This window comes from Blennius ocellaris (genome assembly GCF_963422515.1).
Source record: "Blennius ocellaris genome assembly, chromosome: 16".
NCBI classification, from domain to species: Eukaryota; Metazoa; Chordata; class Actinopteri; order Blenniiformes; family Blenniidae; genus Blennius; species Blennius ocellaris.
The window spans coordinates 7,961,440-7,987,756 of record NC_137665.1 but is presented as its reverse complement, the minus strand read 5'-3'; the positions used below and the strand labels follow the sequence as shown (position 1 = coordinate 7,987,756).

At 43.9% G+C, this 26,317-nt stretch overlaps 1 protein-coding gene across 5 annotated transcripts in view; it reads left to right on the top strand.

Annotated features, from left to right (window-relative positions):
• Positions 1-791: 791 nt before the first annotated feature.
• The window catches only part of LOC308141334 (trinucleotide repeat-containing gene 6A protein-like), a 29,396-nt gene continuing 3,870 nt past the window's right edge, over positions 792-26,317 (top strand). The window contains exons 1-21 of one of the 5 annotated variants that reach the window (XM_080511439.1): positions 792-929; positions 2,412-2,463; positions 7,624-7,724; positions 14,746-15,052; positions 15,675-15,722; positions 17,114-19,090; positions 19,201-19,393; positions 19,500-19,972; positions 20,073-20,204; positions 20,313-20,453; positions 22,111-22,314; positions 22,469-22,635; positions 22,757-22,834; positions 22,948-23,109; positions 24,214-24,333; positions 24,690-24,827; positions 24,989-25,063; positions 25,154-25,328; positions 25,479-25,613; positions 25,754-25,924; positions 26,019-26,159. In XM_080511439.1, coding sequence (XP_080367565.1) covers positions 15,677-15,722; positions 17,114-19,090; positions 19,201-19,393; positions 19,500-19,972; positions 20,073-20,204; positions 20,313-20,453; positions 22,111-22,314; positions 22,469-22,635; positions 22,757-22,834; positions 22,948-23,109; positions 24,214-24,333; positions 24,690-24,827; positions 24,989-25,063; positions 25,154-25,328; positions 25,479-25,613; positions 25,754-25,924; positions 26,019-26,159 — 4,528 coding nt within the window. In that variant the 5' untranslated portion in view covers positions 792-929; positions 2,412-2,463; positions 7,624-7,724; positions 14,746-15,052; positions 15,675-15,676. Of the gene's footprint in view, positions 930-1,093; positions 1,186-2,411; positions 2,464-7,623; positions 7,725-13,969; positions 14,052-14,745; positions 15,053-15,674; positions 15,723-17,113; positions 19,091-19,200; positions 19,394-19,499; positions 19,973-20,072; positions 20,205-20,312; positions 20,454-22,110; positions 22,315-22,468; positions 22,636-22,756; positions 22,835-22,947; positions 23,110-24,213; positions 24,334-24,689; positions 24,828-24,988; positions 25,064-25,153; positions 25,329-25,478; positions 25,614-25,753; positions 25,925-26,018; positions 26,160-26,317 lie in introns of those variants that run through there. The other 4 variants (XM_080511440.1, XM_080511441.1, XM_080511442.1 and 1 more) reach the window with 4 other exon arrangements.

Below are 26,317 nucleotides of genomic sequence, written 5' to 3'. Positions count from 1 at the left end.
GGGTCGCAGGGCACTGGAGCTGATCCAAGCTTACTATGGGTGAGGGCAGGATACACCTTGGTCAGGTCACCTGTCTATTGCAGAGATAATAATTTGTTTCTTACCTTGTACAATGTGATCGCAATCCAACTATGAACTGTGAATATGTGCAGTCGCAGCATTTAAAAAAAAAAGTTCCATATTCCTTATTCTACACAGAGAAATAGTTGAAGTCAGAACAAGATCATTTTTGGAAAATTGCACCTTGTGTGCTGTTTTCATAGTTTTGCTTACAATGGCTTAGAGCACCCTTGTTTTATAAATTGTACCCTAAACACAATCCATATTTTATTCCTTCTTTGAAATGTTCTCTATGACTTGGCCGGATTGGAGAATCTTCTGCGTCGATTTTGGCCCACGACCCTTATGTTTGATACCCCTGGTGTATGATATAAAAACAAAAAGCCACTTAAATGCTGTGTCTTAGAAAACCGATTTAAAAAACGACGTGATTCACTGGAACACATTAATGATTAAAGTTAGGGAATGTTTCTGGTCTTAATTCACGTCTTTGTTTTGTTGTCGGTGTTGCAGTCGTGCTTCTTTCTGTTTGTTTACAGGGACCGAGGCGTTTCCCTTGTTACTTCGATGATTCGCATACTTTTACTCTCTTCTCCTCGTGATAAAACGTGTTTATCTTTGGTTGTTTGGTTTTCTCAGTGAGAGGAAGTGGTGAACGCATTTCCTGTAGAGAGAGAGAGAGAGCGAGAGGGAGAGAGAGAGAGAGAGCGAGAGACACCAGTGAAAGAAGGTTGGCCAGCAGCGACTGAAGAAAATGGCGATCTCACAGGATGAATGCCTCCCCTCGTAGATGCTGCAAACGCGTTGATTTTCTTTAGCCTTACAGTCGGCTTTCTTTTCCACTCTGTTGCACTTTATACTTCAATGAGGTGAGCTTGCTTCCGCCGTGTTTCGCTCGTCATTTTGCCTCGTTTCGTGCGGGCCCGTGTTCAGCGGAGAGAGTCCCCGTGAGCAGAGACACCGGAGCCGGGGGAGATAAGTTCAACAGCCGCTGTTTGTTGTAGCGAGCCGAGCGGAGGTGGATTGGGGGGGGGGGTTATTTACGAAGCCGGTTTGGTTACAAACGCATCGACGGAGGGTTTGTGTTTTGCTTGCGAATTGGTGCACATTTCACTCATTTTCGAGGTAAACGCCTGTGTTTATTGTCGGCTTAACCTTCTGCTAACTAGTGCGAGTCTCCTGGTTAACGCCAGCCAGCTGTGTCTGCGTTTGTTCTGGAGCTGCGCTCCGTTTCCCTTCACGCCGCGTCGCGTTTGCTCCACAATCATTTGTTTTGTGGCGGCATAATAATAATAATAATAATAAAAAAAAATATATTGCAGCGTGATTCGGATCAGTGTGCCGATGTGTTTATACTAATTAACCCCGACCGCATCCGCTGCATTTCAGAAAAGAAAAAAAAAACCCGACTGTTGAAGTTAACTAGCCGCTCCGTAGCGTTAGCTCGTAGCATAGCATGCTAATCTTGACGACGCAGGTCGCGCGATGGTGATCTCGGTCGCTCGTTTGCTCTTTCTGGTCGCTCACATTGGAGCAACGCTGGCCAAAATGTACGTATCTGCGCTTGTGTTGCGGGGAAACGTGTGGCATTAAGATGTATTTTTGCGATTAAGATTGTGAACCTGCAGGTTTTAACCCCCTCTGTCGGCGGGACGGAGCCGCTGGTTAGCTAAACTAGACCTCCGCGCTCCTGCTTTTCTTGCTCCCGGTCGACGCACTTCTGCACGGACGTCGCCGACGCGACACAACCTCGTCGTAGTTTGATCGCGTCGGCTTTATGTTTGATGCACAGCTGATGTCGTTGTTTCGAGACTACGTTGGAGAGAAGAAAGGAAAGGGAGAGAAAAAAAAAGACCCCAGCAGGCTCGTGAGAAGCCATGTTGGTTAAGCTGTAAGTCAGGCAACAGCTGAGATAATGGCCGATCAGGACCCGAGCTGTAACTTTGACCTACACACACATACACACACACTCGGTCTTTAATCACTCTCTCGCGTCCAGCATGGAGAACTCGAGTTTCAGGAGACCCTTTATCATGCATTTATCGTGTCATGCAGTCCAACCTGCATTTCCACATTGACTAGTTAAAGTAGTTTTTAAAGGGCTAATTACTGACGAGACTTGTTTGTTTTTGTACGCTGGGTGAGGTGCATGCCTGAGCACAATCTAAACACATTTGATTCAATTGCCTCAAGTATTTCAGCAGGAACATCAACCTATTTTTGTGTGTGTGTGAATTAATGTTTTACTATTATATTGCCGGTCACAAGGGCTTTTTTTTTTTTTTTTTTTTTTTATAGCAGTGTGTGGATGTACCAGAGATTAGTGCTCTTATCTCATCTTTTTCTTTCAGAGATTCGGAATTGGAAGCTGTTGCCACCAAAGAAACTGAAGCATCTTAACAGGTCAGTGTGCCACCAAACGCCTGCAGCCATTTGCCAGTCGTTCAGACATGCACAGCTCACTGCATTAAAGTTTAAGGCATCAGCAAGTCCCACCTTTGCATTGTGTGGGCTTCTTGTTGTAGGTCCACAGCCTCCCTGTAAAGTCCTGCTGCTTACCATTTGTGGATTGCTTGAATTCTAGTGTGGGCTAATGTTTACACCTCATTAAATATTAACCAGCTTAGAGTAAGCAACAGGAACACCCCTTTTGTCAATCACTACTGTGCCATAGTGCCAGTATAATCTTTTATCAAGATTCTTACAGGATATATGTGAACTGTGTTAATTTTGGATGGAGCTATACTAAAGTCACCACTACCTGTAACCATTTGTGAACTTTCAGGTTGTGTGTTTGTATTAGGCAACTACAGGGTTGTGTGTGGGTGGGTGGGTCTCTTTCTCTTTCTGTGTGTGTGTGTGTGTGTGTGTGTGTGTGTGTGTGTGTGTGTGTGTGTGTGTGTGTGTGTGTCTTTGTTGGGGGTTGAGGGGGGGGGGGGGGGGGGGGCTCTTGCTTATGCAAGCACATGCAGTTCCGTTTGAATTGAATTGGAGGGTCTAGGTTGGTCTAGGCTGCATTGTGCTGAGTAAGCTTTGCTGTTTTAAAATCGCTAAAAGAGAAGCCAGAGTCCTGATGTTTTGTGTGTGGAAAGGTGTTTGTGCGGCTCATTGTGTTCATACAGTTGGTCCACAATGGAGCTTTGGGCCACAACACAATCCAAAGACCCCATATGACTTGTTTGTTGTAGTAAGAGCCTAAATCTTTTTTATAGATTTTCTGAATTATTGGGATTAGCCCATAGCCATCTTCTTAAGTGCCTTTGTTAAAATGATTGTGATTGGACTTGTGCGATTTCTTTGTTATGCTGGTTTGTTTTGGGGGTTGGTTGCTAAAGCTCGCAGAAAGTGTTTCACTTTTTCCAAGCATTTGGGGCAGATTTTTCCCGTCGTGGTAGAAACTCACTGCTGCTTCAGTAATCTGAGGGGAAATGTTACTTAAATTCATAGATTTATTCATGTAAGCGTTTACAGACAAATGCTTTGGCTGCAAACGGAGGAATGTGTGCAGTTCCTAGCTTTTGGAAAGTGCTTCCCCTATTATGTTTAAGAAAAATGCACTGTTTGGAGATGGACGTGGTTAATGTTTACATTAGGTCTGTGAGTTTGATTCTTTTGTGGCTCCGTTGGCAATTATAGTCTTCATGACAAAACCCGAAGTGCTCCAATCCAAAGATGTCATGCATGAATAAAACAACAGTCATTTGGTAAACAGACGACTCTAAATTCACTTCAGATTCCCACAATTCCAGTTACTGCTTGTAGGCCTTTCACATTCTTAAAACTGGCTTTGTTGAAGATTTATACGGCGCCTCTTTACTTTCGCTTTTGGTTGCATGCACTCCATTTCCAAACCAGATTTTTATAACAAATGTGGCAAATCTTGTTCGTACGTAGCAGGGGAGTCTAAATGTGCACAGAATGGGTTCCCAGCTCTGCTTCCAAATATCACTCACTCGTGTGAGGAAACTTGTTTCCAAACGCGGTTAAAATCTGAGCTCTTGACTCCTTTCCGACGTAGCCCAGAATAGCATTTCATGTTTTCAATGCAATACTGCAGTGCTATAAATTCCCAAGATGTTGCGACATTGCTCCATTGGTTGCATATCGGGCAGCTGAATATTGGCTCCCTTGGCAATAAAGCCACACCTGCAGATGGTCCTGAGACTGAAACGATCGCGGATCTGAAACGGAGCATTTTAAAGTATTTGACCTTTGCAGGCACAGACAGGACGCGAGCCACCCAAAACCAGTTCTGCGTAAACAAGTAGTGGAGCTGCGTAGCTCGACCGGAGTGTGTTTGGCTTTGCTCTTTGTATCATGGTGTTGTAACTCACTTGGTCAGAAAAGGGTCGATAGTTATGCAGAAGTTTGACCTTGTGTTAGTTTTCTTTTTCAAATTGTTAGACATGCCCTGCATTTGAACAATAACGTGAAAATGTTTAAATTGCAATGTATTCATGTTGGAACCTTTCATGCCTGATCACATGTTGTTGCATTGGAAGAAAAAAAGAGAGAGAAAACCCGCTTGTCATTTTTGCACACCGACGTGCTCAACGTTTCCTTTGTTTTTAAATTTAGCTTTGTGACACCAAGCACAAACCTCAACTCTGAAACCAGCCCCTCCCTTCTCTGCCAGCAGCACCACTTTAATTGCCTCTTTTTTTTTTTGTTCTCCCAGAAATATCATACTCTGCCTTTCTTAAGTTACCGTGACCTGAAATGAACTAGCCTCATTTTGTCTGCACAAAAACGGCGGGCGTGATGCAGCTCGGCTGGAAATGTCACATCTTGCGACGTCAGACGCACAAGGCTTCTGCTGTAAAAGGCTGTTTGCGATCAAGGGATTCATGTTGTCATCCATTAATTGAGCGACGGCTTCCCCTGAACGCCGCTTTCGGTGCTGAACCTCCGTGAGAACACGCTAATGCAAATGAATGCAAATGATGTGCTGTTGTACATGCAAATTAGCCATGCGGCTACCTTCTGGCTTTTGTTCTGCGGGAGCTGAGAGCGATCTGCCTCTCCTGGCATGTAGGCGCTCGTGTGCAGCAGTTCGTCTGAGTGCGTGTCTGGGGTTTTTCTCTGAAAATGGCCTCTTCCACACGGGCTGCGTACTGAATCAATACTGTCTCCTACAAATTTAAGCAGCCTCGGTATCTCCACCGCATGACTACTCCTACAGGAAGCAGCAGTCAAAAGCTTCAGATTTCTGCTCTCTTAACTCTTCCGAAACTCGGATATTGCGTGATTATTTTTAAACTTTTCCAATAGCTATGAAAGGGTTCGGAGAGAGGACAAGTGGGCGGCAGTGTGATCTGTGGTATGCTGCAAACCCAACAAAAGTGTCTTTGAACGTCTGTTAAAACAAGTGAGGGAAATCGGGAGTCGGTAGCTACTTACACGATGGCAAACACCATATTTAGAAATATTTCAGGAGAGCAGTCCCTCCTCGTCTGTTCAGTGATGTCTATTGTACCTTTTATTAAAAAGCTGAGATGGGGGTAACACACACTGTGATGCCTTTCTGTTCAAAGTTTGCATGTGCTCCCTCTGTGTATTTGGGGTTTCGCTAGTTTACTTCCAACATACAAAGACGGTGTATTTTAGGCTAGTTTGTGACTCTAAAACTGCCCATAGGTGAGTGCGTTTGGGAGTGTCCTTCTGCGCTTGCCCTGTGTTTGATCGGCTCCAGTGTATCCGAAGTTAAATAAGGGTGTACAGATGTGAACGTTGAAAGTAGTTTTATGAAAGAAAATATTTGTTCTGGATGGAGGCTCTTCATTGGATACCGCCTTGTTTTTTTTTAATTATTTTAAGCCCCACTATCAGACAGTTTAAACAGTGTCACTCTGACTTGAATGACTCAGGCTCCAGAACAGAAAGTGAATCAATTTGAAGAATCTCTCACTCAGTCGTATTTTGGTGCATGCGAAGTTTTCCTGAGGAGGAGCGGGGCACTAAAATAAGTACCAGAAGTCTAGCACTTCTCAGGCTGTGACAGGCCGACTTCTTATGTAACGGAGTTGATTTATTACAGTTGCATATTTACTGACTCATTAAAAAACAAGCAGAAGCAAACGTGGTCGGTGTGTTTAAGTAGAATGAAAGTTTAGAATTAAAGTTTGCAGTAAGTTGCAGTATTCTTTTTTTTTTTAACAGGGCAAAAAAGTTGGCCGCCCACTACTGATAAAGTCACTTTTAAAACGAGTGAAACATTTTATTTTGTAGTAGCATGTGGCTATAGAGCTAACCAAGCCGTGAGCTGCATTTGCCGTCACGGTTGGCTTTCTTTCCTTTTCTTTCCCTCCTCTTGTTCTTCGTGCCTTCTTCGTGTTCGGCCTTTCTCCGAGTTTGGTGACTTGCTGTGCCCCCGCCCTCCGTCAGCTGTATTTGACGGGGGATGGGCAATTGTCGGCCCATTCATAAACAGATGCTGCCCGCGGTGTGTATGCATGCACTCCAGGAGGCCCCCACCATGCTCTCCTGTTGTTTTTGTTGAACCCAGGGCCATCTGCTGAAGCACTTGATGGTTGGAAATGAGAGGAGGAAGGGGAGGAGGGTGAAGTGTGGGAACAGAGGAGGGGGGGTGGTGGTAAGTGAAGGTGGCAGCCAAGGAAGCAGGAGTGTAACTGAGAGGGTGTTTAGTTTGATTTAATCAGATCAGTGCAGGCGGCTAATGTTGTGCGGCGTTTTAACTTGTTGGTCAGAAGACTTCTGGACAGTTCGCAATGTGTCGTATAGGACATGGATATGTCAACAAAGTATATTTTGTACTCGTTGCAAACGCAACATGCCCATTGTGACACATTCAGGAAGTGGCTGATTTTCAATGTCTGGGTGTTAAATGCATGCATGTAATTTAGTGGTTGCATTCCAAAGTAGCCCCCCCCTCCCCTCCTCCCCTCCTCCCAGTGTCCACATCTCAAAAATTAGGCTTCTTACTTTGTTGGTGCTGGTGTGTTATTATCAATTTGAAATGGTGCCAGATGATCACACTTTGGATGATGCTGTGGGTCTGTTTCAACAACTGTGTGTGTGTGTGTTGGGGTAAAGCAAAGGTAAGTGCTGTGCTGTAATCCCATTATGAGATTAAACTGCAGCCTGCAGCTTTCCCCTTGCAGGCTAAATGGCTCACCGACCAGAGCCAGTGCAGCTAAACTTAACACATACCAAAGGAGAGGCCCAAGTCTGTTTACAAGCTAATAAGACACTAATTTGGAGATGCCGCTTCACATTTGAAAAGAAATTGATTTTATATTTTTTGCAAACAGTGGCGTAAAAGCGATATTGCAAATGTGTACAAGCAACCAGTATGCCCAGTTCATTTTGAGATACATTTGAGACTGCACCAAATTCATCAAGTATAAATGTTGTCATTGATTTTGTTTCCCTGTATTTTTCTTTCTTTTTTTTATTGTGAAGAGTTTTCAGGCTTTGAATAGACTTTAGTACTTTTCTATTGACTGTATTGCAACGCATTTGAACCTTTATTTAGAGGTAATTGACTGGAAAAAATAAAGAGAGCAGGTACAGTGAATAAGTGTGACCTCCTGTTGTTTGCAGGGAACACACCCACAGAGGGAAAACCAGTGGATGGAAGAGAGAGAGAGACAGAGAGAGTGTGACAAGGAAGGAGGATAAGAAGACACAGGCCTGGACAAAAGGTGAGCAGAGATGTCAGGAAACCTGAGTTATTTGCGTCCCGAGTTCAGCTCAGTAGTTAAAACTAGAGCAGTTTATTTTTAGTTTACTTAATGAAAGTCATTAATTGGAAAAAAAATACAATCTTGCGAAATGTTGACACATGATCCCACTGTAGGGTGATGGCGGATTATGCCATTGCTTAGCAAAAGCAATTTTTTTTATTGATTTCTTGTTGCTACAGCACTTGTGCTCTGTGTGGATTTATCAGCTTCAGCGTCTTTGAGGAGCTTCCACTTCCACACAGCTATTTATCTATAATGTGTGATGTGCCATTAAAAATAGCGCTGCTCCTCGTGGTCAACAGGCTCGTTATGTCCAGGACTAAACGCAGTTCTGCACAATAAGCACAGACATGATTAATATTACATGTCAAGCAAAGAGTTTTGCTCTGGGTAGTAAAGAATTATTACAGTAAGCTTAAAGTAGTGCTGCAGGTTGTTTTCTTTTTGATAGAAAAAGTTGTTTCAACATGGAAGGTAACTCTGAATAAGACTTAATGCATTCACTTAGTGCAGCTTTAACAAAATAAAATGTCTCGAAGGACAGAAACTAATCCAAACAGAAATAAGTGAAGCTATGAATTTTTCTCTGGGTTATCTCTGCCGTCTTGCCGTCTTTCTGCCCCTGTAGTGCAGTGTGCCTTACTCTAATGGCAGCTCGGGTGGACTTTGCCTTGTGACGTAGGAGTGTTTTTTTCCATTTGAATTGCCTTTAGTTTCCACAGAGTTGCGTTAGTTGGGGCCTACTGTTGTTACAAGTGAAACTACTGTCATGACTACTGCAGGCAGGAAGTGCCATTGTGACCATTTCTGACGTCGAGTTTCATTTTCTTTCAAATTTTGTTGCTCAATATACCTCTCACTTTGGTTTTTATCTTTTTATATTTCCAGTTCACGCTATCTCTGCATTGATAGAAATTGTATAGATGTTTAATTCAGAGTTTTCCGTTCTTCCATGATCATATTTACAACAAGAGTTTAACTGTTTTCCTGAAGGGTATGCGTTTTGTCTTCAGTGTTTTATTATAGGAGTCTAACAAACAGTTTAACCCACCCCTTAGGTTCAATTAATTTGACTAGGAATCCATGTTGGGCCGTCCCAGTAATGAAATAATCTATTTCAATTCTTTGTCAAAAGTAATAATCCGGGGCGCCGTTAAGTCCTCCAGCAAATAAATAGTTCTGTATCAGGTTCACACTCAGAAAATCAGGATAAAATGGACTAAATTGATCTCAATAAATGTATCAAGTTTTCCTCAACTGGTCACTGCCTTTCCTTATTTTAAATCTGTGGGGACAGCAGCTTAAAATAGACTTCTCGCCTTCTGGATGACGACCTGGTGTAGATATGTGAATCTGGCATTTTGTGATAGGAAGTGTCGCATGATCTGCAAAAAATCAACTGCGATCATCTCCTTTATTTGAAAGATTAAACCAAATACTTAGATTAAATAATTTTGCTTTGTTTGTAGTGGAAATAGACCCTGGATGGGCATTGAAAAGTTATTTTGCGATCAAATAGCGCAAGCCAAATAACTATAAACCTGACGTCTGCACGTTTGCACACAGGTCTGACTTTGAGTGTGGGTGCCCCTTCAAGCCCCTCCCAAAGTTGACATGGCTGTGGTGGACAGTGACAAGTGTGCTTATCTGCTCCTGCACACATTTGTACTTCACATGTAATCTCATGGATTGCACACGGTGTTTTCTGCAGACGTGCGTGACACGGTTGCACCTGTGCTCCCGCAATGTAAACGACACTTGCTTAACACTTCCTCGTGCTCTTCATTTTTCGAAGATCATCTCGACCAAAATAGGAAAAGTTGAAGCCGTCGAAGGCTTTCTTTCACTCCCCCGGTGCTCTTGAGGCTTTGCTATTGGATTAAAAGGTAGTGTGTTTGTATCTGGAAGAGAGACACAGGCATGTGCTCCTGGCGCTGATGTCATCTTGCTTGGACAAGCCCAATGGAGTTGCGGGTGTTTAGGAATGTTACCATGACAACAGTGTCTTCCCTGAGTGGAGTCGGTTCAGCCCCTCGATATATTTGGGATGTGTCATCCCAGAAAAATATGTATTAATCAGACCGATATCATTTATAAAATCTGTAATGCAGCAGTGAGGTGCGCACTGTGTATTATTGGCTGATCACCAAGAAAACGACATCATTGTTTAAACCCTGCTAATGGACTTTCCGAACATGCCTTGGACAAGAAAAGGTCACAAATAACCTGACTCTCTTTTTGTCAATGCTCTTAATTTTTTTTTTTTACCATCTGCCAGCAGGAGGGCGGGTCCCCTTTTGCATACAGAGAATGAAGTGGACTTTTATTTATATTTTCCTCTCGTTAGGTTGCATTAGTCATCACGTTGGCAACAAAGTCCGCAAGTCGGAAAGATGTTGCCTACAGAGGAGCACAACTCGCGTGGTTTCCACATACAAAGTATGTGTCTACTAATATTATTAAGTTTGCATCTGAAAAAAAACGTGTTGCTCCATACACAGTCTAATTTTTCTTTTCTGCTTTTTTGCCACTGATAACATGGTTACCTATTTCCAATCCTTCCCCACATAAGATTTACCAAGCCTGTAACAGGAGAACAGTAACTCTGGTCTTTTTCTTATTCAGCTAACTACTTGCAACAAAGAGAAATAAAAACGTTTTATTTAATGCATGCAGATTCTATGTTAATTTGCTGTAATTTTGTTTGCTCCACAGTAATACAACAGGTTAAAAAAGAATGAACTGGAATTGAAACTGTTTTCTCATTTAAAATGTGCATTTGATAATGAGCTTACCATTACATTTTATTTTATCCAAAAATAAACAATATATATATATAAAAAAAAAAAAAGAACTCCAAGATGCATATTGTGCTGTTGAGTGACCATAAATCACCGTGGGCAGAATTCCTTCCCACCATCAACCGCTGGTAATCTTTATTTGGTCATAATTAACGCACTGGTTTTAACCTTTTATAGAGTGCTGCAGTCTTTTAGGAGAAAAGTATTTCATGTACTCCACCCTGGCCTGCACAGTTTAGCCTTTGTCTGCAGTGTGCAAGTGTTAATTTCTAAAGGGCAGGCAGTATTCAGCATTGTTTGTGTCATTATCATCTCTCCATGGTTTTTCTCATGAATGTAAGTTCAGGCAAATACAATCGGCTGTTAATGCTTGATCCTTGTTGGCTGTTGTGAAGAAAAACAATATCTCGTGGAATCAGCCTGCAGCACGCTCTGCATTATTAACCCATTGAAATGTCAGTCGCTGTAGTTATGTAGTTTTTCAAAAAACTAAAGAGATCGGTTATTGATTCGTCTGCATCCTTAAAAAAAAAAAAAAAAAAAAAAACAGAAGAGGAAAGAGACACGAGAAGCTTCAGAACAGCATTATTCAACTTTTCTCTCAGCCATTGTTCTTCCATCTGAATGTGTTTCTGTTCAAGTGTTGTTTGCTTGTGCTTCAGTTCACTGCACCTGGAGAGATACACTTGACACATTTTATTGTTGAAAGAACTGTGTAGCCAATATTGCATCTGTTTGTCTGTTTGTTTTTATTCCTCTTAAACTGCCCACTCATCATGCCACTATTTTGTTTTTTTTGTTTTTCCCTATTGAGTATTGATTTTTGTTTTATGGGGGCTTGTTGTGTTTTTACAGTGATTCAAATGTTTAAAAATACGTAAGCTTTAGGCTACAAAGCTCCGTGCTTCAAATAGATCTGCAGTTGCATAGCAACAGCAGGACACATGAAAAATGCCTTTAGCTAAACGACGTTGGGTTGAGTCAAATTAGGCTAAACGATTCTCTTTGTAACTACATGCATATTGTTGTGAGTGTGCAGGAAGTTATCCTTATGATGAATTCCATGTATATCTTTGGTCGCCATTTAAATCTTGTGGTTTTCCGAACTATTAAAACTGCTTAAATGTCAGGTTTACTCTTTCCGGGAGACGTGTATATAAAAAAAAACCTACCCACTCAGATCGCTCCGAGTTTTGATTTTCTTTGTTGTTCCCACCGCTCAATTAAGTTTATGTAAGTTCACATTTTGGAAAGCAGGCCAAAAACATTCCTGCCTGGTTAATTGAATTTGTTGTGTGCGCTGCGTTTTGAAAGTCTTTAAGACGTCCTCTGCTCGACTTGAGGACGTTCTGCACATGTCAGAAGCTGCAGCTGCATTCCTCTCACTTCAGCCTCGGTGACGAGCCTTTCAGTCTGCTCCTCCACCTTCACATTCCACTCTTTCTCGACTTCATCGTTAGCATTTTATATCTCCTCGTCTTGTTTTATTGTTCACGGCTTCCTTCTCATTGGGTTTCGCACCTTGTCCCGGTATCGCCCCACCTCCCCCACTGCCCCCCCCCTCTCTCTCCCCCCCCCTCTCTCTCTCTCTCTCTGTGTGTAAGACGATAGCAACAGTCAAGTTGCTGCCAACTCCAGAGGCCCTCATGAGAGCTGTTCTCAGATGGAAGCGCGGCGAAAGAGGAACAAACTGTACTCTTATGTGCTCAACAGCAGCAGTGGACATGCTTGTATACCCCAGGGTCAAGCCACGTTAGCCCTTGCATCACTAATAGGGTGTCTACCAGATAAGATCTGTGTTAAAAAGATTTCACAGATAAGCATCTATGGGTCAAATCAGTGTCCTCAGTTATCCCATTATTTATCCTAATTCGGTCAGCGTTTTGTTAAAAAAACACCTTAAAACATTCATCAAAATATAGTAAAGGAAAAGTGCTCTGCCCATGTTTGTTTGGTTTTTTCATCTTGAGAAAAAAACAAACAAATTTGGAGAATTGTTTGGAACTACACAATACAAAATAAATGAAATCCTTACTCTGTGCACTTTGAACAAATTCGAGTGAAGTTTATGAGCAAAATAGTTCTTTTTTTATTTTACAATTGAGTAATTTATCTTTAAGCTGTCATACATTGTTCTGTGGACATAAATTATCCAAACTCGGGTCAAACAAAAGAGAGTGACGCTCAGACTGCGATCTGGAAGTGAACAGTCCTGGCTCAGTTGAGTGCTGGCACTCGTAACACGACAAACTTGTCCTTATTAATTTGATTCACTCTACCTTATAAGGGTTCTCCACATAGCTGCTTTGAATCAAATGCTTTGGGGTTGACAGAAGTCTTTCCATGTTGAAGGGTTGAGTCAAGAGTCATGAAAGTAAACAACTCCATTTGCTGGAAGGGTCTTGACTTTCACTGGTGTGTCTTCAGGAGGAAGGGGGTGTATACAGTAGTTGTGTCTGCTCTGGCTCTCTTAATCTTTTTTTGGTGAGGTTTGGTTGTTCTTTATCTTCGAAATTAATTTGAGCCACTTTCTTTTGGCGTCTTGGCATGATGATTTCATTATTGTCTATTTTTCTGATTGGTTCCAGGCGGTGTTTGAGCAGCTCCCTGGCAGGGTGCGTGCCAAGATGCTGGCAGTCTGCCCAGTTTGAGCTTGTGAGTTAATAAAGGCGGGGTTTTGGCCTCACTTTTAATTTGTCTGGTCAGTGTGTTGTGTAGTTATATAGCACTGGTTATTAGTTTGTGTTTATGGTAAAGTCTTCCTTCATTGTATTTCAGTAGGATTCAGTTGAACCTTTTATATTATATTCTTTATCTTCAGTGTATGTGTGTTGTACACTACCAGTCAAAAGTTTAGAAACGTCTACTCATTCAGTGTATTTTATTTATTTTGTTGACTACTTACATTGTGGATTCACACTGAATTAACATGTACTAAACAAGTACAACTATGTACGAAACAAGTGTGAAATAACTCCAAGCATGTTTGTATATTTTAGATGGATTATAGTAGCCGCCTTTTGCTTCATTTGACAGTGCTGCAAACACTTGGCCTTCTCTCAAGAAGCCTCATGAGGGAGTTTCCTGATGAAGTTCATGACTCTCCCGCTTGGTATCAGCAAGTCGCTAAAAGTTGGTACTCGTCCTAAAGTGGTTATCGGCACATTGCTAGTGTATAAAGAGAAAAAGTATATGAATTTGATCTCCGTGCACATGCGTGCTTCTGGCATCTGCACTTTTGCCTGTCGTCCACACATGGATTTGTTTGTTCTCTTATCAAGCTGGCTGGTGAACAGAGTGGTTGCTATTTGAACTGGAGAATTATAAATAGACCTGTGTACTGCCACAGCCGGCAGGGAGAGCGAACACTCTCACTAACCTGCATAAGAAAAGGTCAGAAGACGAGCGCACACGCGTTGCTTCTTCTTGCAGTCAAACACACGGGTGTATTTTCCCTGGAGGAGGTCTGGGTCCGTCTCAAGCTGTTGGTTGATTCGTGACTTTTTCGTCTCGTTCCTTGTATTCGTTTTCATCTACTTTTCACATCGTCCTATATTGTTGTCACTTCACTGTATCTCTTGGTCTGCATGGGGATAGGAGGGTTTCCTTGCCTTCACGTCCCCGCGCATTGTTGCCAACTTTAAGCCTGTTGTATAACCCTAATCTAGTCTTGCCCACGGGCGCTCACCCCACCAACTCAATAAGAAGAGGTGTTTGGGGCGCTCCGCCTCTCTTCTCGGTGCATTTGTTGGTTGGTCACATACTAGTCCTACTTTTTTATCTAAATTTATGAAAATCACCATTAAAGGTTGACACCGTGTTCGGATGACTGTTTGGCACTGAATCAAACGGCACAGGATCTTCCTCCGTTATTTCTAAGCATAACTGCAATAGCATGGTGTCACCACAAGCAACTCCAGCAAAACTTAGGCAGACATTTAAAAGCTGCTTATAGCCACAGCAGTTTGAATACATTGTTTGCCACAATTCTCATTTATTTTTAAATGCATCCATTTGGCAATTTGAGCTCTATTTTTGCTCAATTGGGAGGCAAATGTTTAAACGGCTCCAGAAATTCCAAAAACTCATTTTAGATTAGTGGGCATCCCTAACATGGTTTGATTTACAGACTGGTCAATAACAAGTTTTTGTCTTTGTCTCTTTGTCCTTCTCTACAGCGCCAGAGCATACCAAGTCAAGACAGACTCCTTAACCTAAACCACACCCCCTTATCCCCCCTCCCCACTTATCACATATACACACACAAATCCAGTCCTCAGCGATGCCAAGGGGGCCTGATCAGGCTGCCGCCCGCTCTGCAAAGCCCTGCCTCTTCACCTCAAACCTTTGAGGCTGTGCTCTCTGAGCTTTGACTTTTGACCTCCCCAAGCATCGACCTGGGAACTAGAGGTCACCTGTTCTCCACTCAACCTGAGGACGCCTCCCTGCCCAGCCAGGATCCGCAGTCACCAGCAGCAATTCAAGGTAATTGGGGGGGGGGGGAAAGTAAAAGGGTACAGGCATTGTTGTACGACGAGCTAGCTGTAAATTCCCAGTTGCTCACAGGAACAAAAGCCTACACAGCCACACTCTGCCAAGAAGTGTTCTTAAAGAAATGCCTAAAGATTCACTTGCATTCAAATGAAGTGGCAAGTTGAGTGTTTTCTCACCTGGAGTACAAAACCATGGAAAACAGCCATCAAGACTGATAAATGCCTTTGCTATAGAGATTATTATAGATGGTCAATGATGTCTATTGATTGTTGAACACATTTTTACTTCAGAATAAGAATCAGGATATTAAAGGAAATGTTGCTTACTGTGATATTAACATAACACTTGATTCGCTTTGCAAACATTTCCTCAGTCATGTATTTACGAGCGACTGGGGATCATAAACCCAACAGCGTCTGTTCTAATGCTACTGAACTTGCAGGTCCTTCTTTGAACTCTTCCCACTTTGCACTCATCCTTGTTTTTAATTTCTATTTGCATGACTTTTATTGGATAATCTATTTAACTATTTCTAACATCTTTGCTTGCCATTTTTCTGTGTCTGTCTAACCCTCTCTACCTCCGTTTGACCGCCTTCTCTCTCTGTTTCCAGGCATGGCTCCCATTCGGGATTCCGTCAGCCACTCCCCTAATCAAACAGGTGACGACATGATGCCTTCACTTTTAGCTCGTCCATCCTTTTATACTCGCCTTCTCTATTGTCTTCATTTCACTCTGCTGAGAAACTTGACTGTGTGACCTGACCCTGATCCATTTTGTTCATGTCATATTGGTGAGAGAGAGATGTGAATGAAGAAGAAACTAGGTGTCAAAAGGTTCAAGACGAGACTTGGCAAACAAATGCCATGCGCAGCGAAAACTGGCAACCACTTTATAGGTGTGAGGTTTAACATTGAGAAACTGTTTTGAGCTTTAAGAAATGAACAAGCGTTCAATTGGTTTAAGAGGGGCATTAAGAGATCAGTTTGGCTGGTGTATAATTCAGTCTGGGTAGGAGAGAACTATCGACATTTGTATCTAAATACTAGAGCGGTACCAACCGGCCTAATGCTGCAGACATTCTGCACTATATAATTTATTGGACATTACATGAGCATGGGACAAATATTGTAAAGTGTCTAACTGTTTTTAGAAGATGACAAAGTGCTATTTAGTATCAAAATCCATTTCGTCCTGATACTGCCGCTGCACTCCTTTTATATAAACTAAACGGAAGGCACTTTATGTGTCAAGCTGGTTTTTCATTGTTTTGAGAGAACTGTCAATGTTGTGTAATTCTATAATTATTGGTAACTTTAAAAGTATTTTGATTCCCAGCTATTTGCTGTGAATGCATTAAATCGTCAAAAAAGGCGGTTTGAGTGACGGACTGCTGGGAAAACTACAATAAGCGTATTAAATGAAGGGCATCGTTATCACGCAAGATTTAGCAACATAGTTTTTTTTTTTAAATGATTGCATGGCTCATGGCCAAGGAACTCAGATTGTGTTTGAAGTCTACTTTTCTAGAGATAATCTGGGTGAAAATTACAGACCTGATGAAGACGATTTAAAAGGTCTAAATAGGTCTTCTTTTTTCCCCTCAGTTGTCGGTGTCTTGTCTCCTTTGCTAGCTCTTTGCTTCGCTTCCTTCACTCATTCCTTCTTTCACCCTCTGTTGTTCCCTGCTCTATGCCCTCCGTCGCTCCCCTCCCGCTGATGGTCATCCTCTGCCTCACTGAGTCGTAGTTTATAGCTTTGGCATGGTTTTGGTTCCTACTGTGGCGACAAAATGGTGGCAGCTGTGTCCAAATGAAGGCTTGGCATTGACTACATCCACAGCAGTCCACTAGCCAAAAAAGGAAAAAGCAGAAACGAAATAAAAAGCAAATGTGTTAAAGGGATTTAAAGTCGTTAATTTTGCTGAGCATATTATAGTTTATTCTACTATAAATAGATTAGCCAATGGGCCAATCCAATGATTTTTCTTTTAAATTGGAGGTCCCCCCCCATCTAATTTGTTTCTCCTCTCTGTCTACCTTGTTTCCCCAGGTTTGGAGCATCCTGGGCTGGACTCGCAGTATGAGCCTTCCCCCTGGTCCTCTGGCTCTCCATGCAACAGTGACAGCAACAGTAACTGGGGCAAAGTCCTAGTGGACGGAAGCAGTGACCAACCCAATAACCCCTCTTCCACCAGCTCGTCCATCTGGCCACCATCCTCTTCTTCATTTTCTTGTTCCTCCTCCTCTTCCTCCTCTGGCTGTGGATCAGGATCAGACCCTGAGTTGGCATCAGAATGCATGGACGCAGAATCTAACTCCTCAATTGGCTCAGAGAAAAACCTTGCTGCTGTTGCTGTGACAACAGTGATGATGATGTCAGCAAATGCTTCTTCCTCTGCGTCTTCGACAGCTTCTTCACCCACCTCTTCTCTGACTTCTACCATGATGGTTGGTGTTTCTCTGAATGGAGATAGCAATGGCAACAGTCGGCAGGTGATTGGCGGCGGTATGGGAATGATCAGCAGTCCAAATAATGGAAATAACACCACTGGGCCCTCAAACTACGCTGTGGCTGGGGCCAACAGTATTGGCAGCAATAACATTAGTAACCACAACAAGCTTGTCACCAACAGTGGTGCCTGGGGTGCCCAATCAGGAAGCAATGCCATCACCACTGGTGGCAGCACCCCTTGCATTAATGGCGGGTTAAACCCAAACACTTTAAACCCAAATGCCAACCATGGTGCCTGGCCACAAATTTCAACCCCAAGCCCGGTGCCCCAGGGCCAGCGGCCTGCACAGGCTCAAGGGATTTCCAAAATGGGTATGGCTCCCCAACAGAGCCAGTTGTTGGGCTGGGGTGGGATGGCAGCTCCAGAAAATAGCAGTATGATGGAAGACACTGAGGTGAATAATGGTACAACTAGCGGCAAGGTATTAGGAAGCAGCAACAGTGGAAATGGTGGCCTGCAGCCTGCCAACCTTAACACTGAATCCAATGGACCAAATAACACTATCATGATGAATACTACTACTACTACTACTACTACTACTAACGCCACAATGACCTCTAGTCCACCAAACTCCACCGCCTCACCCCAGCTCAGCGGGAATTGTTCCTGGGAATCCATTGGTGGAGGGAAAGGGGGTCCGCTGGCCAATGGAAATCCCTCATCAGACCCCCAACACCCCCAAGGAGACTTGGGAGCTGCTCCGGCATTCGGTACGCCTTGGGGCGCAGCTACCTACCCCGTAGATAAGGGCCCCCCAAATGCAGACACTGTGAACCCCCAAATCTCCTCTACTGCTGCTTACAAAAGTAATAATAACCACAATAACACTGGGGCCCCACACTGGGATCAGGGGCCCAATAGCAACCCAAACCAGCCTCAGTGTTGGGGTGTTGGCTCAAATCAAATCCCAGGCTCTGTTGGCCAAACACCTGGAAATGGCAACCAAACTACAATGGGTCCTCCAGCAGCGATACCTCGCCCCTGGGGGAGCAGTGCATCCTCTTCTTCCTCATCCTCATCGTCGTCCTCTCTGTCAAACAATAAGATGTCAAATGGACCATGGGGATCAACAACGTCTAACAACCTTACGGATACCGCAAGTCATAAAGGAACAACGGCCAGCAATGGCTGGAAGAGTCTGGAGGATGATGCCATGGGTATGGGAGGAGGCGGAAGTCAGAGTTTGGGTAGTGTCTCTGGAGGTTGGGGTCGTTCTGGCGGAAGTGAGGGAAGCGCCGAGAGCTCCGGAGGCCGATCCAGCTCAGACAGAGAACAACAAAAAGCAGGAAATCGCAGGAAAGTTAGCAATCCTGCAGTAGTTCTTTCTGCCATGACGGACGTTGACCCAAGAGTTCTGTCTAACACTGGATGGGGTCAGACGCCTGTACGGCAAAACATTGCCTGGGATGTCAGCTCAGCAAATAAGATTTCCAGAGTAGATGAAAGAAAGCATACCAGTGCAAGCTCTGGCTGGGGCTCAGCGACACAGGCAGCTCCTTCCCAGACATCCGGAGGTAAAGTCACATTGTGCATGCAGCTCTCCATTTTGTTTTCTTATTGCATTATAATAGTATAAAGACCAAATTTGCATCAAATAATTGATTCACTTCTTCTGTTTTTGCAGGCTGGGGAGGTGGGCCAAGCAGCTCGGGCATGGATACAGGATGTTCTGGCTGGGGAGAGCAGAGGCCAAACTCTGGTTGGGACAACAAAGTCCAGTCAAATGGAGGAGGTGGGCAGAGTAGCTGGGAAGATGGCTCCGGCTACAAAGGTGGTAATAGTAACACCTGGACTAACAACATTAACAAAGATGACAGGTAATTCAGAACCCTAGTGCCAATTATCTTATTATATTTTTTGTTTTGTTTTTTTACATCGGATTATGTTTATTTCATGTGATTAATCTGCGTTGCTTTTCTGCAGATCCAATACTTGGACTAATGGCCCCAAACCACAGCAGGGATGGGGTTCTAATGGTGGGAATGCAAGTGAAACCTGGGGAGGAAGTGGAAATGGCACTCAGGCCACAGCCAACAACCACTGGGGTGAGACCCAGAAAAGTGCGGGCTCAGTGGGATGGGACAGCGACAGCGACCGCTCTGGCTCCGGATGTTGGAGTGAGCCGAGCCGAACCACTACCAGCAGCAATAACACCTGGGTCGGGAGCGGCGGTTCAAATACTCCAGACCAGAGCACTCCTAACCCCGGCTCCAACTGGGGAGACTCGACCCACAGATCTCATGCTCAGAATAATAGTCAGGGCTGGGGTGAACCTATGAAGAACAACCACGGCGGCCAGAATTGGGGTGAACCAAATCCTAAGCCTTCTAATGAGTGGGGAAAGGCTCCTGAATCTAACATGTCCAGAGGCAGTCAAGGATCCGTTAAGCCCACGGGTAATTAACTCCTTTTTTTTCTCCGATCTTGTATACGACAGACTTTGCAGTGGGTGAAAATTAAATCCATTCCTCACTCTTATTTATTATATCGTTTCAGGCTGGCTGGGAGGACCCATACCCACTGCAGGTCAGAAGGAGGAATCGGCAACTGGGTGGGAAGAACCATCCCCAGAATCGATCCGTCGTAAGATGGAGATTGATGATGGAACTTCAGCCTGGGGAGATCCTGGTAAATACTCAAGTCACTTTAAAGTTCTGCACATAAGTCCCGCATAAAAATGTTGAATTTGAAGGCTCAGATTTTTCGGCTCCTAATGTAATCGCTCTATCCTATTAGGCAAATGTGGTGGCGGATCGGTCAACATGTGGAACAGGACTGGTCAATCCGACCAGGAGACCATGAGCTCACCCTCCCAGCACCAGCCCCACCCAGCACACAACTCAATGCAGCATACTAACCAGGAGAAAAACACTTCTTGTAAGTCCAAATATTCATCTATTCATGCAAGTATGAACACACAGAATGAAAGCACCTCAATGGGAATCTACATGTTACTTTTGTTATGAGAATAAACAGGCATGTCAATCAAAATTCTGCCCAGGGAAACTCATCTGTACTGCCGGCTCAAAGTTGTTTCTCTCACAGTTTACATTCACATTGTCTTCTCCCATCTGACTTGTCCTGCTTTACGAACTTCCATCAAAACATTATCTGCATAATTTCAAATTCTAATCTCAGAGAACGGGTGGTGACTCATGCCTCATTCACATTCAGATTATTGCTTTTACTTCTGTATGAATATACAGGTAAACTGGAAGAACATTGGATGATTTCTAAAATGGTACAAACATGCGGGCTCAAGCTTTCTGGTACTTGTTTAAACCACCATATCTATGTGGGATTGAAGAAATAGGATTCTTTAAAACTGAGTAATGAGGTGTGGACAGACACACAAATAAATGTATGCACAAGGAAAGACCATTTGATCAAACACATGGAGAGAAAGCAAACAAGTTCAGCCGTTTCTGCCCATCTCCCTACAGTGTAGTCTATGTTGAGGGCTTTTTGTGAAGCCAGTTGAGTCATCTCTTTGGAATGCTAAGAGCATCGATTTTTCTCTTCTCTCATTCGTCTTTTTCTCCTCCCTTTCTCACTCGCCCGCCAATTCTGCCTGCTGTAGCAATACAAGCTTTTGTTGGGTTTCAGGAGAGGAGCTCAAAAGAGACTATGAGTGGCAGAGGAGGAGGTCTGCTGACTTGGTAATAGGAGCAGTTCCAGTGTGAGATGGGAAAACTGAAACGAGCAGAGCAGCTTTTCAGTCGAAGGGGCCTGAGGAGGAGGAGAGCAGGAGGGGCTGCCGGGGTTATTCAGGGTTCCTGGTATAGTGAACTAACTGGAGCAGCTAAGTAACTGACTAGGAAGTGCAGGGCCAGCTATCCAGCTACTGAACTGAAAGTGTAATTGGTGGGATGTGATTTGTTTTTCTATTTCTACATCTAAGAAAAAATATACAATGTAAGAAAAAATAGAAAACTGAATTTGAGATTAACTCAAAGCCACATTAACAGAGGAATGGATCAGTCCATGCAAAACTGTTTTAAATCATTCACCAAAAACTGAATGCGTAAGTGTGGACTTCTGCCCCAGTTTATCGTGCCTTCGTCCATTAGTGGGTTTGTGAATCTACCTCTGGCTGTGTGCGTGCTTCTCTGTCGTATTATGTGCATGTACTTGTACGCAAGCTCAGCCAGTCACATGAGAAACATTGGAGCCTGAGGCCACCCCCCATGATCTGGCCTATTTTTACAGAGGTATTGCTGGTATCCCCCACTTATGTAAAAAGAAGAAAGCGGAGGTTCTGGGTGGTCGGCTGTAACAAGAGCCTTTGAACTTGCACATGCACTTTCTTTGACACTTGTAGTCCAGCATTTTGAACAGGTAAAAGGGCAATATTGGACATTGACACGAACTAGGGTTAAACTGTTACGAACGAGATGACACAAGAACCCCTGGGGACTTGACTCAATTTCCTTGAGTCTGCTCCTTGAGTCAAGCAGTGTAAGAGTGTGAGCGAGGGTTTTTGGCTTTGACTCTGAGATCTTCCTTTTTTTTTTTTTCTTCTTTTTTTCTCCAGTTTGGTCTGACTCGTACCCCCAGCAGAAGGAGCCCTCATCGTGGAGGGAGCCTACTTCTGCTCCTCCTGTGACGGTGGACAATGGGACTTCTGCCTGGGGAAAGCCCTTGGACAGCAACTCTTGCTGGGACGGCCCCAACAGGGACGGCCCCACCAGGGACAGCAGAGAGTCTGTGCCCGGGTGGAGCGGCCAGCCTAAACCTGGTAAGTGCAGCCGGATACATTAGTCCTGTTCCAACGTCATCGAAAGAGTGTTAAATCATATGCACAACATGGTTGTTTAAAGTTGTGGTCACACTGTGCATCTGTTGCAGTAAGACACCGTTTCTTCATTTAGTTTCTTCATGTTGTTTTCTAGCTCAAGGTCCTAAGCCCATGGAGACCTGGTGCGGCGAGGATGTGTCCATGAGTAACAGCTGGGACCAAGAGGAGGAAGTGGAGATTGGCATGTGGAACAACAACCAACATGACAACCGCTCCCACGACCAAAACACCTGGAACTACAAACATAAAGGCTCCAATAAGGTCTGCTCACAGTCTTTTTTTTTTTTTGTATTTATTCAATGTCGTTGATTTTTAAGCTTAGAAGCTCAAATACATCTACATAACTCTTGTTTTCTTTTTTCTTTTTCTCAATCTGTTTCAGATGAACAAACCTATCAACAAGCCGGATGAACCCTGGATGAAACCGTTCATCAATCAATTCAATAACATGAGTTTCTCGGTAAGGATGAGCGTACACAACATTGAGTGTAATGAAGCTGGGTCAATGCTTTGGAGCTATTCCTTTTGTAAACAAAACACCGGAACGCCCACTTCTTCTCTTCCCTCTTGCAGAGAGACTCTCCTGACGATTCCATGAAGCAGGGATCAGGGATGGACAAGCGTATGGACATGGGAGGTATGGGAGACTTCAATGGAGTAATGGGGAAGAACCACGGGTCAAGACTCCAGCTCCACAAGGAGACTGCCATGGATCGCAGTCCTTACTATGACAAGGTGAATAAAATGATAACTCGGATACTGTTCATAGGAGACTGAGTGAAAAGACCTTGCCTGACATCTAGTGGCGCCTCGGCCCAGTTGTACCCAACAGTGGTTGCAGTGATGCATTGCATGGGATGTGGCCTTTGAAGAAGAGATCTCATTTGAAACCTTTAGTTTACATGGTGCTCTAATTATCTCGACTAATTATTTGGCCAGCTCATTTTTTTTTTTCAAACTACAAAAACATTGAGAACATTCACATTAACTAATTGGATAATAGTGGGAAGCCCGTAATATGAGTAATTGTCCAATAACAAGGTTTCTTTCATAGTGTTTACAAACTGCTCCAGGCTTGTTGTTCCTGCTGTTTCCCCTTTAGAGCTAAACGCTGCTCCTTTCATCCTCTCGTCCTTCCTGCCGTTTTCTTCCTGTATCGCCTTTTCAGACAGCAATGATTTCTATCCACTTCATGCTTTCTCTCTGCCACCAAGTACAGCCATTTTCTGTCTTCACCTTCGCGTTGTCTTTCCGCTCAATCCCTGCCCTCTATTGAAAGAAAATTAACTATTTTCTCCCTTTTCTTATTCCCTCTCTGCGCTTCTTTGGCTGCTGCTGCTGCTGCTGCTTCCTGTCCTTCTGTGCTTGCTGTCCATCGGCTGTGCTCCTCCTGGCCTTGCTTGTGCAGCTCTCCCCCTCTGCTTACGATAGTCCAGCTTCTGATGAACTCTCCTCCAGTCAAAGCATGAGCATCTCCGCTTCTAATTCTGCTCAGCCTATGCCCCGCCCCAACTCTGGGCCATCTCCGTCCCACTCTAGTTCTGGGTCAGTTCGGCAGGTGAGTTTGGAAGGGATGACAAAGAAACGACCCTCCCCAAGACCAAAACGCATTTCAGATTTTAGGATCTCCCGTCTGATGTAAAGAAATCAAATATTATTCACTATTTTGAGTTTCTCCTGCTTTTAACACTGATTGTGCTTTCAAATCCATTCCAGAGGAATTAATTTAGCTTTTTCCAATTCTTGTTGCATCACACTTAGTATTGGTATAAACATATCTAAATTGCCACATCTTGTTTGATCACTAACGTGTGTGTGTTTGTGTGTTCACCTGCACAGAATGTAAACCCTATGTTAGGTGGCAACAGCGTAGCACAGGGCCGTGGCGGCCCCCAGTCCCAGCCACTTCCTCAACCCAATCTCCGTAACCAAGTGCCTCCACCCATCCTGCCCTCTCAGGTAACAAACAATAGTTCAAGTAGCAAAAATGAATTAAAGATGACCCTCAGAAGTGTTTTGGGTTCCCCCCCCCCCCCCCCAAATAAATGTGTTTAAGAGCATCTGACGAGCCCCTTTTAACATGACCACATTTAATGTATTGCATGTATGAGAACATGTATAGATGTGAATGTTAATTCAACAGTATTGAACAGTTATTTGCTTATCTCCAATTTAGTAAGTCAACAAAAAAAAATAGTCTGCTATTCATAATCAACCAGGAACACAAAAATGTGTCTTACCATAATGGTTTGTATCTCAAGACATTCGATAGATGGAATGTCATTCGATTAACTCAGCATCTTGTACGTGTGCAGGTCCCTCCATCCCTGTTGAAGTACCTAGGAGGTAACGGGGGTCTGAACCCGCTGTTTGGCCCTCAGCAGGTGGCTGTTCTCAATCAACTCTCGCAACTCAACCAGCTGTCACAGCTCAACCAGATCAACCAGCTACAGGTACGCGTCAATCATTTAAGACCTTGAATTTGAATTCCTAGTTGAGGGGCTGCTCTGAATTTTAAGATCTAAATTCCATAATACCTGTCAAAGGTTTGTTTCTAGAAATACGACACTGCCTGTATTCACAGCATTTTTTCCCCCTCCTGGTCTGTCTGCAGCGTCTCCTCCTCCAGCAGCAGCAGCAGAAGGCCCAGAGCCAGAGACCAATGCCAGTGGGACGTCCGTCTGAACCGGTGCGTGTGATTTTAAACTGCCAGTCTCATGAAGGTAGATTCATCATACTGTGTCTTATTTTAGTTAATTACTCAATTAATATTTTTCAGACGCGTCCTATCGGCTCTTCTCCATCAATGATGCAGCCGCCACGACACCTGGACCCCTCTCTCATGAAACAAGCCCCGCCACTTAAACCATACACGGATAACTACATGTCCCACAATACACCTGAGCTGCAGAAGGATAATAATTCTCTTGGATCCTTCAGCAACTTCCCTTTAAGTAAGTTGGCTTCTGCCAATCATGTTCATCTTCATTGTGCGGTCATTTGTTTAAGTCACATTCATCGTATTTCAGTTTTGTTTCCTGACAACTTAAGTTCTGGTGGCTCCATTTATAGTTTCCCGTCTTTGTGATTCTCTCTCACATTAGGCTTGAACTCTAACCTGAATGTATCCCTGGACATGGGTGTTGGTGGCGGTGGAGCTGTGAGCTACAAAGAGCCACCCCAGTCCAGAATGAAGAAACTTTGGGCTACTGACCCTCTGGAGCAGAACAGCAAACCTGGTATGAAAGGTGTTTGATTGTAAATAATAGTCTGTGCAATTGAGGTAAACATCAGGTGTTAAGTCGCATTTGGAAGCTGTACAATATAGTAAACGGTTTAATTTTTCGTGACCTTGACCGTGTTTGCGTTCCTCCCGCAGGTGCTATGTCGTCTGGGCTGCGTCTTGAGGACTCTTCCTTCTATGATTTTCTGACTCCTGGCCCGTCACCCCTGAGTCCTCCTGGCCAATCAATCGGCTCGGTGGGCGATGGCTGGCCACCCCGTGCCAACTCCCCCCCGCCCCATGGAAACACTGTCGCCTGGCCCCCAGGTACACTTGCGCCTCGTGTGTTACAGCGCAGCGTGTGGACCTCTTGAAGATGCTCACTGCCGTACGTTGCCGTTCTGCCCCTTTTTCTCTGCAGAGTTCCGACCCGGAGAACCTTGGAAAGGTTACCCCAACATTGACCCTGAGACTGACCCTTTTGTGACCCCCGGCAGTGTCATCAACAACCTCTCCATCAACACCGTCCGTGACACAGACCACCTCAGGGACAGGAACAACGGTAAGTCAGCCGGAGCCAAAAACCCAAGAAACAGACTTCCTTTCTGTCTCTCTCATCATTTATATAAATATAAATAATTCAGCGTTAATTAAGTCACTTGATATACAATGCCAAATGAATAACTTTTTATTGATTATCAACAATGAAATGAAGCTGTG